This window comes from Poecilia mexicana, unplaced genomic scaffold (assembly GCF_051168715.1).
Source record: "Poecilia mexicana isolate PSO_F unplaced genomic scaffold, ASM5116871v1 scaffold_18, whole genome shotgun sequence".
Lineage (NCBI taxonomy): Eukaryota > Metazoa > Chordata > Actinopteri > Cyprinodontiformes > Poeciliidae > Poecilia > Poecilia mexicana.
Window position 1 is genome coordinate 21,453,318 of NW_028263387.1, and position 13,416 is coordinate 21,466,733.

General features: G+C 38.1%; 1 protein-coding gene across 2 annotated transcripts; it reads right to left on the reverse strand.

The window, feature by feature from the left end:
• Nucleotides 1-302: 302 nt before the first annotated feature.
• LOC106923243 (protein NLRC3-like) lies at nt 303-13,097 on the reverse strand. 2 transcript variants are annotated; one of them, XM_014996183.2, is made up of 11 exons: nt 13,013-13,097; nt 11,976-12,066; nt 11,801-11,893; nt 11,162-11,233; nt 9,990-10,062; nt 8,443-8,659; nt 5,154-6,942; nt 4,181-4,354; nt 2,792-2,965; nt 2,244-2,290; nt 303-2,105 (listed from the first exon to the last, which is right to left on the reverse strand). In XM_014996183.2, the coding sequence occupies exons 2-11, from the start codon at nt 12,038-12,040 to the stop codon at nt 1,564-1,566; spliced, it is 3,246 nt and encodes a 1,081-aa protein (XP_014851669.2). In that variant the 5' UTR covers nt 12,041-12,066; nt 13,013-13,097; the 3' UTR covers nt 303-1,563. The 2 variants fall into 2 exon arrangements, with proteins under 2 accessions (XP_014851669.2, XP_087871457.1); XM_088015331.1 differs by having other exon boundaries at nt 11,976-12,089.
• Between the last annotated feature and the right edge of the window lie 319 nt (nt 13,098-13,416).

Below are 13,416 nucleotides of genomic sequence, written 5' to 3' on the forward strand. Positions count from 1 at the left end.
AAGGTCAGCTCTACCAGCCTGTAGCTGCTGAGGGTCTTTGGATGTTTGGTCTTTGGCCCCGGTACACAGGAGATCTTCCACAGTCTTTGGTATTTTCCCAGATGGGTCTCAGCTCTGGATTTCAGATAAGCTCAGCAAACATGCAGCTCCACCAGGAATGGTAGAAAAATCAGCAGCCAGTCAGCTGCATGTAAATGCAGGTAGGAGGAAACTCCACTGGTTTCCCCAGCAGCTGTTCGTGGTGCATTCAGGTACAGCAGGGACTCCAGACGAGGATGTGGAAACATCAAAACTACTCCAAAGTCATTTAAATGTATTTTATTGTCAAATACAGAGAATGGCTCATTTAAAAATCTGCAAACATCAACAAGGAATCTTTTCAAGTGGTCATATTAATTTCAGAAATTAAGAGATTATTTATTTACCTCTCACCAAAGTAAACAAAAGGTTTTTTTTCTCGATTAAAGCTTAACCAAAATGTAATTTTAAAACTGGAAGACAAAACTGGGAGACCCAAACCTGCACTAAACAAACTGTAACATAGTATAGATAAATAATGCAATGCAGATATTAACAAAATACCATAAAAATCTAAATTTCATTCAGGATTGCAAGATTTATGTTCCATTTATAATAACATATCAGTACTGAAAAATATTGTCAAGTACTTTTACTCCCTTCATGTCGCTAACTTGTTAGTTTAATCACAGGAAAAACTGGCTAGTTTTATTACAGTAACATTAGAATATGGTGCGATTCAAACAAATGTAAACAATTCAGGTGGACGTTATATTGGCTTCAGCAGCTGAGAAAAAATACTTCTTAACCAGTTTTCACACAATTAGATAAGAAAGGTGAATATAAGGAAAAAGACATGCAGGATTAAGAGGACATCTGCTGAATTAATCTCTATTCTCTCACATCTTGAAATGGAAATAACTATTCATGGTTTTGTTTTTATCACCCAGAAACTCTGTGGATCTTAGCAAAACCTCGTTAGAACCTTTATTTAAAATGCTGCTGCCAGGGTCCTGATAAAAACCCTTCACTTTTTCAAATGTGACTCCAATCTTCTTTATTAGCTTACAATTTCCTTCAAAGTTCAACTTGAGATTCTTTTTAAAACTTCATAGACAGGGACCAGATAATATCAGTGGACTTCTGCACCCATTTGTCCATAATGATAATATATTTTATCTGAAAGCACTTTTCAAATCACTCAAGATCACCTAACAAAATCCTTGAGGTCCTGTGATCAGGGCCTGGTTCACTAAGATGAAGACAAAAAGAAAGCAGAGCTTTTAGTTCACTGACTTCTTCTCTGGATCTTTCTCCTTTCAGACTGTTTTCTCTTTTAAAAGACAGTTTGTTTGTTTTTAAATCAATAAAGCTCTGATTTATTTATCCTGTGTTCTTCATGCATTCATGAAGAATATGCCTAATTTCACATTAGACACTAGTTTATTGTGAAACTCTTTGTAATTTTTAAAATGTGCTATGAAAATACTTTTATTTACATGTTATGTTAATCTAACATATCTTGGGTGAAACGCCAGGTTTCTTTTATCTTAGAAAGAAGGATGAGCACCAGGACTCGTTAGTTCGACTCCTGAACCCAAATCCAGGATAAAGAGTTTCAGTGAATTTGGTGTTGAAGGTGTAGAGGTGGATCAGTGTCTCTGAAGAGACTCTGCAGAAGGACAGAGTCCCAGCAGGACAGTCCACATACACAGCTACTCTGCCAGAGACAGAAGAGGAGGATGAACACTTAAAAACTTTTTTACTGTCGTGCCAAACAACATAACCCTCATCTGAACAGATTAGACACCAGGAGTTATTATTAAATCCAAACCAGCAGTCATCAGTCTGTCCTTTTCTTTGGATTCCCCTGTAACTCAGTGATACATAGACTTTCCCACTCCACTCCACCTCCCAGTAACAGCGACCAGTCAGACCATCAGTACACAGCAGCTGAAAAAGATCAAATCTGTCTGGATGATCAGGATACGGCTGCTCTTCTTCCACATGTGTCACTTTCCTGTTGCCTTCAGATAATCTGATGTGTTTGTTTACGGTGTTCAGGTCGACTGTGAGAGGACAGGAATCTAAACGACAAGACAAACATGATTCAGCTTGAAGAACTGATCAATAAACTGATCATTTTAATAAATGGGTGCTCTAAACCCATTTATGTGATTTCATGTGATTTATTTTGTCATAAATCACATGAAAAACACACTTACACTTCCTCAGGCCTGGTGTTAACCACTGGACTCCAGCAGGATCCAACCTGGAAGAGGCAAGAGATTCACATCAGTCACATCAGTGGCTTTTTATGTCGTATAGGTGGTTTTTATGCAAGAGTGGGGAAAAGAAAGTCAATTCTGAAAAAAAACAATGCAGGTTAGCTTGTAACAACCCATCTATGGGATACAGCAATAATGTGAGAGAAGGGTTAGTTTTTTTGTTTGTTTTTTTTTTTTGCTTTCATACCATCATTATCACCAAGTTACAGTTAGACATTTAGTTGTTTAAATTGTCATGCTGTGTCACATAATATCAATTAAAATTTGGTTGGAACCTGACAAAATGTGGAAGAAAAGAATAACAAGATGCTTAAACTAGTTTAATGGTGGAAATAAATTGCTAGTAGACTGGATGCTTTAGTAAGGAAGTGTAATGACATGTAATTGATGATGCCAGTAATGCATATTTATCACATTGGCTGATTACGGCTGTATCCAGTATCCATCAGTAAAGCACTGTGTAGCTGCAGTCGAGGTTTTCCTACCTCAGAGTCTCCAGCTTCCAGGCTGCATCCTCCAGTCCAGCTAACAGAGGCTGAGCTCCTGCCTCTCCTGGATGATTGTAGCTCAGGTCCAGCTCTCTCAGGTGGCTGGGATTCAGCATCAGAGCTGAGGCCAGAGCAGCAAAGCCTTCCTCTGTGATCAGACAGCCAGAAAGCCTGCAGACAAAACAAACATAACCTTTTCCAACGCAATGCAAAAACATTTACTAATAATACCCAGCAAAAGACTGACGACCTGCCTGCTTATTTTTAATAATTTGAAGAGTGGCTTGAATTGTATGAATATAGAAAGCTCATGTGTCATATAATAGCACATTTATAACAGGACATTTGTGTATTCAGCATCTTTGACATCAGTCACCTTTTTGTCAGACAAATTTTAGCTTCAAGCTTTTTATTACAAATATTCTATGTGTCAGTATTCTCTTGTTATTGAATATGAGTTTAAAAATGTTAGAGTTTTTAAACCCTAAAAAGTTTAAAGACACAGTACTGCAGACAAAAAATGTCGCAATCATAGAAAATATAAGCAAAATCCTAAACCTAGCAAAACAAATGCAACCACAAACAAAATGCTGCAACCATGTGAAGTAGAAGTGAAAGGAAAATGGCCACAAGCAGCACAAACAACTGCAAATATGAACAACTGAAACTTATTCCACAAAATGGAAGAGCTACAAACCAGGTTGGAGTGGATAAAATATTACCTACATAAATAGTCATCTGTACAATATTAATGTAAAAGTCGCATGTTTATAGCATAACACACCTTATTTCCTTCCTGACCTCCCCTTAAGTATTGACATCCTGTATTTGGTCCCATAAAATTTGTTGACTGACTCCCCCTAGTGGCCTAGAGCAGCACTTCCATTTTGTGGAGTGAGTGTGAATCATTTCATACTTGCTGTTCATTTCACTATTTGCAGAGTTTTCTCTCCTGTGGTTGCAGCATTTTTTTGCAGCACTGTTCTGTTGCATTTGTGTTTTTGTGTTTTGGAGTTTGAATCATTCATGTGTTTGCAGCTCATGTTGTTGTTTGCTCTGCATTTACATCTGTTTGCTGCATGTTTGCACCTCGTAGCAAAAAGGAGTGTTAGTCTAAAAAATATAAAATTAAAATACCATAAAAAAACTGACAGGCAACTAAATATATGATTTACAGATTTTCCGTGTAGGAAAACTTAAACTCCTCAACAAACATGGTCTAGAGTACACCACATATTTTATGACACAGTGGAGTTTCTCAATAAAAACACCAAGTTACAAATTCTGTCTTTTGTTGCTTTAAAACAATCTGATGATTTTACAGACATTTTATGAACACTTTTACCAGCCACTCTTGCTTCCTCTGGTTTTAAAATTTGAACTAACCTCAGAATCTCGAGTTCACAGTTTGGACTCTTCAGTCCCTCACAGAGCAGCTTCACTCCTGAATCGCCCAGGTTGTTGTTGCTCAGGTCCAGCTCCTTCAGGCGAGAATCCTGAGAGGCGAGAACTGAGGACAGAGCTCCACAGCTTTTCTCTGAGAGGTTACATCCACCAAGTCTAAAGAGACAAAATAAATACAAGGAATATTCATTATTATTATTATCATTATTATTATTATTATTATTATTATTAGTTTAAAGTCAGCTGCTGCACCAAATTCAGTTTCAAGACAGCACCAGATAAAACAGTCACATCAGTCATAAACAACAGTTTCTTTATCTATCTAGGTCAGCTATACAATTTACAGCAGAAAGGGCAAAAGATTAAGACATAGTGTGACACTGACATAATATGCCATTATTGGTTTATTATTACTGCCATTGTGTCGGAGTCTCTGTGTGCTTCCTGATGGACTAAATCTTAGGGTCTGGTTACAGACAGATGGCCTCTGGGCTGCTGCAATATGGTCCTGATCTTGAAATATTCCAAATAAGGAGCACAAAGTTGTGCACACAAAAAACATCACTTGTGTAGTAAGTGGGTTGCTTACTACACAGTCTGCAGCACATTGAAAAGTGCTGCAGACTCCTTTCTTTTAATGAGGGGTTTTCATGTGCTAGCAGCAGACATCACAGAGAGCATCAGAGAGTATCAGAAAGTGAAGTGGTCATAAAAGAAAAATGAAGCCATGGAGTTTGAGGTATAATAATAACACATTTCATACACATAAGTGTCTCAAAGTAATAAAACATAACAGTAAAAACATGTAAAAGCAACTTTCTGTCATTGTATCTATTCTGCTTTCTCACATGGTTTTTCACATAGTTCCCAGAGAAATGCTTCATTATTTTTGTTGTTCACTAGTTTATACAATGAAGTGGAAAAAACTGATTTGATTTAATTGATCGGTACTTACACAACTTTGCTGGAGGCTTTGACTATTGGCAGCAGGTTCAGTAGAGCTTCCTCTGAAGCAGAGTATTTCTTCAGGTCAAACATCTCCAGATCTTTCTCAGATGAAAGTAGCATGAAGAGCAGAGCTGACCACTGAGCAGGAGACAGCTGGTGGGCTGAAAGACTTCCTGTTCGTAGAGATTGTTGGATTTCCTCCACCAGAGACTGATCATTTAGTTCATTCAGGCAGTGGAACAGATTGATGCTTTTCTCAACACATAGATTATTCATCTTCTCCTTGATGTACTGGGCTGTTTCTTTATTAGCTGTCAAACTTTCTTCTGTTTGTCTCACAAGGCCTCCTAAGCAACACCTATTGGTATCAAGAGAAAGACCAAGTAGGAAGCGAAGGAACAAGTCCAGGTGTCCATCTGAACTCTCTAGGGCCATGTCCACAGCACTCTGGTACATTTCTGTCTCTGAAGATTCGTGGTTTTCTTTTTCTAAATCCTTGGATTTCATTTTGCCTTTTGCCAGCAGATTGACTCCAGATTTGATGAAGGTCAGGTGAACATGAAGAGCAGCCAGAAACTCCTGAACACTCAGGTGGACGAAGCAGAACACCTTGTTCTGGTACAGCCCTCTCTCTTCTCTGAAGATCTCTGTGAAAACTCCTGAACACACTGAAGCTGCTCTGATATCGATGCCACACTCTGCCAGGTCTGATTCATAGAAGATCAGGTTTCTTTTCATCAGCTGATCAAAAGCCAGTTTTCCCAGAGACTCGATCATCTTCCTGCTCTCTGGACTCCAGATTGAATCTGTCTCAGCTCCTCCATCGTACTTGATGACCTTCAGTTTGGTCTGAACCACCAGGAAGTGCATGTACATCTCAGTCAGCGTCTTTGGCAGATCTTCTCCATCTTTCTTGTTCAACATGTTTTCCACAACTGTAGCAGTGATCCAGCAGAAGATTGGGATGTGGCACATGATGTGGAGGCTTCTGGATTTCTTTACATGGGAGATTACCATTCTGGCCTGCTTCTTGTATTTAAATCTTTTTGTAAAGTACTCGTCTTTCTTTAGGTCAGTGAATCCTCTGATCTCTGTCATCATGCCAACAAACTCAGCAGGGATCCGATTGGCTGCTGCAGGTCTTGTGGTTATCCAGAGGTGAGCTTTGGGAAGCAGGTTCCCTCTGATGAGGTTTGTCAGAAGAACATCCACTGAGGTGGACTTTCTTACATCTGTCAGGATCTCATTGTTGTGGAAGTCCAGTGGAAGTCGACTCTCATCCAAGCCATCAAAGATGAACACAACCTTTAACTCTTCAAACCTGGAGATTCCTTTGGTTTCACTAAAAAAGTGGTGAACAAGCTCCACCAAGCTGAACTGTTCTTTTAACAGATTCAGTTTTCTGAACATGAATGGAAATACGAACTGGATGACCTGGTTAGCTTTGTCTTCTGCCCAGTCCAGAGTGAATTTCTGAGTCAGGACTGTTTTCCCAATGCCAGCCACTCCCTTTGTCATCACTGTTCTGATTGGTTCATCTCTTTCAGGTGAGGGTTTAAATATGTTTTCATGTCTAATTGCTTTTTCTGGTCTGTCTGGTTTCCAGGACACTGATTCGATCTGTCTGACCTCATGTTCAACATTGACCTCTCCAGAGTTTCCCTCTGTGATACAGAGATCTGTGTAGATTCTATTCAGAACAGCATGATTTTCTGATTTACCAATCCCTTCAAACACATGTTTGAAGCTCTTCTTCATGTTAGATTTTAGTGTTTGTTGGCATGTGGTGAGGGATCCTTAAAGAATGCAAACAAGACAAAATAATTAAAATCTTTTTTTCACTTGTTTTACATTTCATTTTGAAAACATTCCTGTAGACGTAAAAATGTTACGTACAAAAGTTTCTTCTTAATTCATTTTGTATAAGCCATGAAACAAAACATTTAAGAACCAATTATTTAAATCCTCATGTCTGGCCATAAGAAAAAATATGATTATGATTGAGAAAATATGATCATCCTACTGGATGGTTACTCCACATCCAACTGATGCAATGAGTAGCTTCTCATTTTTTAAACAGCCATGTGGAAAGACAGATCCTACTGTGGTGGAAAATATGTTTGTTTTAGAAGGGTAAAATCATTGGCATCAAGCAGAGGAAACATCTAAGGAGATCTAGAGATTACTAAAGTTGGGTTAAAACTGTCTAGCACATTATTTAAAAAATGGAAGGAAACAAAACCCTGGGTGATTGTAATTGGTCATCACTTAAACGTTCAGTTAAATCAAATCAAAGGAAAAGATCAGTAGAAATCAGGTCTAAGAAAGAGCATTTCCACAATGCGAAGGGAACTCAAGGGTACTGACCAGGTGTGTAGCCATAAGAAAACCTTTAATCAATGAGCCTAACTACAGAAAACAGCTTTAACTTGTAAGGCAGCATAAAGGTAGGACTGTATAGTGAGATAAGGAGGTCATTTGATCTGATGAGTCCAAATTTACTCTCTTCCAGAATGATAGGTAAATCAGAAGAGAGACGGATGAACACTGCATGGAAATAAATCTTGTGAGGTTGCAGAAGTTCATTGAAATGGTGTCACAGCAAATATCTGCTGTAATCAAAGCTAAAGGGGGTCCAACAAGAGAGAGAAGATCTTGACCTTTTTCATTGTGTGATTGTTCTTTGATTTGTTTGGCTTATCTTCCTTTGTCTGACCAATAGACAACAAAAGGTCATGCGATTTCACCAATATCATTATAGAATTGTTTTGGTTTTCCTATAACTAGTCTTCAGATAAGTATCCTTCATGTGAATCTGTATACTTTTTATTAGATAATGTGGAAACAATCTCTTATTTCAGAAATAAGAAGTGACAGCACCAGACATGCAATTAAGGAAGATACCATCCAAAGCTACTCTGGACCAGCAGGGGCCAGAAGAAAGAACAAGGTGTTCCCCACCTCCATTAAGACTCCTCTTTAGCATTCAACAATGCTGAAGAAGCATATGAGATAAGGAGGCATCACACAGCATCAATGCCATATGTCTCAGTGAACTAGACGTTCACACAGTAACCAATCAGTACGTCTAACATTGAAGACAAAGACTCAAATTGGTAGGTTTTAGGTTTTAAGAATTGGACTGTACTTGGCCCAGACACAATCTATACCTATTGGCTAAATATCCTTAATGCCCTCCATGAAATCCAAACTAACTCTAAGATAAGGAATAAATTGAAAGAAAAATGTATTTATCAATCTTCTTGCATATCAACTCTCTAGAGAAATCGTCTTACTGGTTTGAAGACTCTTAGCCAGCTCCTCCTGGTTCATCCTCATTAGGAAGTGTTGTATGATCTTCTCAAGAGCTTTTCTGCTCCTCTTCATTTGCTCTTTATCTTCACCCTCATCATCCTCAATGTCCTCTAGACCTTCTGGGGAATCTGAACCCAGAACCATTTGGATCTTCTCCAGCTCATTCTCCGCAAAAGTGAAAATGTTCTTTTTAAGCTCCTAAAACAGAAGAACGATAACTCAGACTGAAATCATTAAAGGGTGGATATTATACACTGCTCAAAAAAAAATAAAGGGAACACTCAAATAACACATCCTAGATCTGAATGAATGAAATATTCTCATTGAATACTTTGTTCTGTACAAAGTTGAATGTGGTGACAACAAAATCACACAAAAATCATCAATGGAAATCAAATTTATTAACCAATGGAGGCCTGGATTTAGAGCCACACACAAAATTAAAGTGAAATGTTCCCTTTATTTTTTTGAGCAGTATATATTTTTCAGGAAATGTATGTAATCAGAATGAGGTTTAAACTTGTATGAATCATAGAGTAAAAGGAAGACAACTATCAGGAAATCAGCCGACTTCCTGTCCAAAGAAGGTGGGGCTCAGGTGATGTCACTAATTGATCTTGTGTTGTGATCAGTGGTGATCTGTTATGACACACATAAAGTTTTATGCAGCTGTGATGTATAAGGAGTTATTCCACCCTGGTGAATGGTCAGATTTTGAAGCTGGCCCACACCCACATGCTTCGATGCAACAAAAACCTTTTAATACCTTGTAAAGGTATCAAACAGAAGAAAAGTGTGGCTCTAACTCCATGACCATTTATAAAAGCAAAATAGAGGATGGGGGGAAAGAGTGGGAACCCCATTGGATAGGGGAGTGATGTATACTGAAGTGGGACGGGGCTCCCACAGGTACTCTGCACTGTATGAAAGGTTTGTACGAATATGAACGTCTCACGACCACGTGACCATGTGCTGACTGTTTGGATTCGAACAGTTTTATGGAAGAGATAGGTTTCTTCTATAAAACATGGGAGAGACTTTATGGCTGTTTTCTGCTTGATCTACTGATTGCTAGGGTTTCCCTCTAGTAATCATTTTGTGGTGCCAGAAAAATATGACAGAAGTCTGATGGTCTCTGATTGGTTAGAGAGTGGAGTCAGGGGCCACATTACAAGAGCCACTCCTTTACAATAATCCACCATTTGCAAAAACTCACAACAGTCACTGAGTCTGACAAAAAGACTGAGCAGAATTTTCAACATGGCTTCCATGTCCTTCATTGCTAATGTAGGACGTCGTGTTTGGTTCACATTGTGCTGACACTGACATCGCCTACTAGAGCTGTTACTCAGTGGTAACAGAAAACCACCTGCACTGTGTAGAGCAGAACTGAGTCGATTCAAACTGCACTGTTGCTTTTGGAAAAGGGCCATAAGTCAGACTGACAATCCACTAGTTCACAGTTTGTAGCATAGACATGACCATATGAACACAACAGACAGAAAGCAGTAGATGTAAGTATACAGACCATAAATATGGAGTCCAGTGATGTTTGATGCTGTTGGGCATTCTGACCACTAGGGGGCTCTGAGATCTTCACTCTGTGGAGGAACCATAAAGACTTTTATCACATTCCAGCTCTCCACGCAAAACAGGCAAAAATAAACAAAAGTTAGATAATAAAGACAGATAATAAAATTAATCCTAAGTATCAAAGTATTTCATAGAATACTAGTGAGCTTCAACGGATTAGTCTTATACTTTGTTCTACATTTGTTTTGACCGTATACAGAGAAAAGCTCTGACCTCATCTGACCAGAACACCTTCTTCTACAAATACTCCATCCTCCCATCACTCTTGGTACATTTCCATCCCAACCCTTAGAAATGCTAACCTGCTGCTCATCCTTTCAGTCTCTGTCTCTCTACCTCACCAACCTGTACAAATCATTATTTCCCTCCTTATTGTCCAACCTACTTAGATCATTATTGGTCCTTTGTTTGGCTTTTGTTACCACTACCTTTGCTATTTGTTGTATCTCCTGATACTCCTGTGTCTTCCTCCCATCATCTTGTTTTCTACTTCACTGCTTCCAGATGATACCAAGCACCTGCTTCTCTGTCTTCCAGACCACTTTAGCTGTAGCTTTAAGTATCTCTTGACAACTAACTTGTCTTAACTCCACCCTGCCAACCCAACACCAGTTTCTGTTTTCATTTTTCATCACCTAGCCCTCTGCTCCACCTTTGTTCTTATTTTTCTCACTTTCATCATATAGACCATCATCTTATGGTGAAGATCAACCACAATCTGCTGAAAAGTTCAAATCTAAGGTGAATCTCAAAGTGAAACCCATTCAGGACATGAGTAAAACACTCTAGCATCTAAAATATTTCTCATCTTTGTAGGATGAGTCTTTGCCAGGATACAAAAACAACATTCCAGCTGTTAGGTGTGTCTGCAAAAGGAAATATGTGCAAAGTGAAAACAGAGTTCTGTCACAATAGGAACTGCTGCCTTTAGACACAAATAAAGACATAATGGAAAATCTATTTAAAGTAACCTGGATGTTAACAATAATAAAAATACGGCTAGTTGGAGGCTGGTGAAAACATGATGCCATCTGGGATTCAGCTGATATGCAGCTGAGGTGGTTAAAATAGTTATAAACAAAAACAAAACATTTACAAACAACTCACTCATCTGGAGATGGAGGCTGGTCTGTTTCTGACTGATGTCCAGAGGAAAAGCTGGAAAATGGATGCTGAGGACTGTCATGTAAAACAATCAGACAGAAAGAGAGATCTTTAAACACTGATTTAAAAATGCTTGGTGAGGCTTTTTGCTTTTGTTTCTGAGCTTTTTGTCTTTGCCGATATGGAAACACCTTATTAGGTTGGAACCATTTCAGCTTAAGCAGAAGACCAACAGCTCCTATGAAATATAAATATGTTTTTTTGTTGTTATTTTTTAAGGCTGAGGTTCTGGAACACCTCTACATATAACAAATACATGGCATTTCTTCCTGCTTTTGCTGTTTGTGTCCAACTTAAATATATAAAATCAAAAAAGTTTCAATATCAGACAAACATGAATATTTAAAGCACTTCTCAAATCAGGATTTTGTAAGGTTAAAAACTAAATAATAAATTAACTGTGGTTAACAGCATTTTCTGGTTCTGTTTTACTGACCTGTTAAATTATTAAATCTCTAAAGCAGAATCAGATCCTGTCTGACAAAATACTATAAAAACATGTTTTTTCTTCTGAGAGTAAAATGTTGTCATAAAGGTGAAAAGCTGTATATGTTGAGACTTTTAGACAGATTTATAGCTCACCTCTTTGAAGGCTTGTTTGATTTAAAATCAATAACATCCACCATGGACTCTCTCTCACAGAGCTCTAGATCCAGTTCGTCTTCACACTGTTTGCTGTAAGTAAAGTTGGTTGAGTCTGGAGCTTTTTATGGACTGAATGAAAACAAAAACAGTAAAAGGTGGCCATCTGTCTCACCTCTTGGCTTTGCTCTGATTCTCAGCTTCAGGCAGAGTTTCTCCTTCTTTCAGCTCCTGATCCATGAAGCCGAGTTCAGATCCACATCAATCTGCACACAATGTTGATATTAATCTGCAGAGGATAAACAAATCACTCACCTGCTCAACAAATATTGTTTTCTTCACATTGTTTGTTCAATAAAATGATCAGCTAACAGCCTTTGACAGCAGAACCAGTAAACAAAGAAGAGAACTGGCAAAAAAGGAAGAATATTCCTAATAAATATTTAAAAGAAATGTCATGTATGCCTGATTTTAAGTTTTATCTTTTATATCTGTGTTCATGTTCTTCAAACTGTTGATAATTATGGTTAATAACTTATAATTAACTTTAGTCAAAGTAAGCCTGGCCACCACCGGATAACCAGGACTGACTGGCCAAACAACATTCAGTCAGTCGGTAATTTTCTCTGAATGCCAACCTGATGCCGTGTCACAGAACAATAAACAGTCACTTCAACATCTGGGAGGAACTCAAGGCTCATCTCTGTTTACAATGATTTCTGGACCTTTAAGAGAGGTGGGGCCACGTTCCCTGTTTCTATGGTTTTTGTTTTGTTTATGCCTCAAAATATCAAATGAATTTGTGGAAAAAATAAGAAACATTACATAAAACTACAGACAGTCGCAGTGATTTCACTGTTTGGACCTAATTACCCGACTACAGAAAATTGAAATAAAATTATTCCAACACTTTTGAAATGAGGAAATATTATCTAATTATATTACAAATAAGAATAAAGAAATAGATTTGAAGAGACAGGGAATAGTTGGAAACTGTAAATCAAGTTGCGACATGTATTTTCTCTTTAAATGCACCAACTGGTTTCTCTCTCTCACAGTCTGTGCGACTGTTTTTATTCTGAATAAATTACCTTTACAGAATCAGAGCTGACTTTAGGTCCCCGTTTGGTTTAATGTATAATACAAGTAAAGATAATTACAAGAATAAACCTGTAAAAGAGAAGTTCAGCATCAAAGAGGCTGTTATCTTACCTTAAATCTTTCTGCTTCACGGCAAAATGAAAAGTGAAAGAGTTTGATAAAGAGATAAAGGGAAGTGCTGCGGGGCGGAGACAGTTTGTCATTACAGGCTCACCTGTGAGGGAGGCGTTCAAGTCCTGACTGTTTCTAAACGGACCGGCCTTTGTAGAAAGAAAAGTCATGAAGGTCTAGTCTATGTTTTAACCACTGTGTGTCTCTCCAGTTCAAATATACTGGCAAAAGTATTAAGGCTAAATTTTATTTCCAGCCAAACAGTTCATACTGTTTCATGCAAGACCACAAAACAATCTCAAACAAATCGCTTTACTGTAGCATTTAGTGTCTTACTGGATGTTTCAGATAAAATCCTAAAGCAACAGATAAAAGTTGGATTTTGTGCACATTTATATTTTTCA

Bases quoted from the DNA above. Each gene is read 5' to 3' on its own strand.
- LOC106923243 (XM_014996183.2), bottom strand. From the start codon at position 12,040: ATGGATCAGGAGCTGAAAGAAGGAGAAACTCTGCCTGAAGCTGAGAAT. The intron at 11,894-11,975 runs GTGAGACAGATG...CTTTACTTACAG, and splicing joins AATCAGAGCAAAGCCAAGAG to CAAACAGTGTGAAGACGAAC. The intron at 11,234-11,800 runs GTGAGCTATAAA...TTTACATGACAG, and splicing joins TCAAACAAGCCTTCAAAGAG to TCCTCAGCATCCATTTTCCA.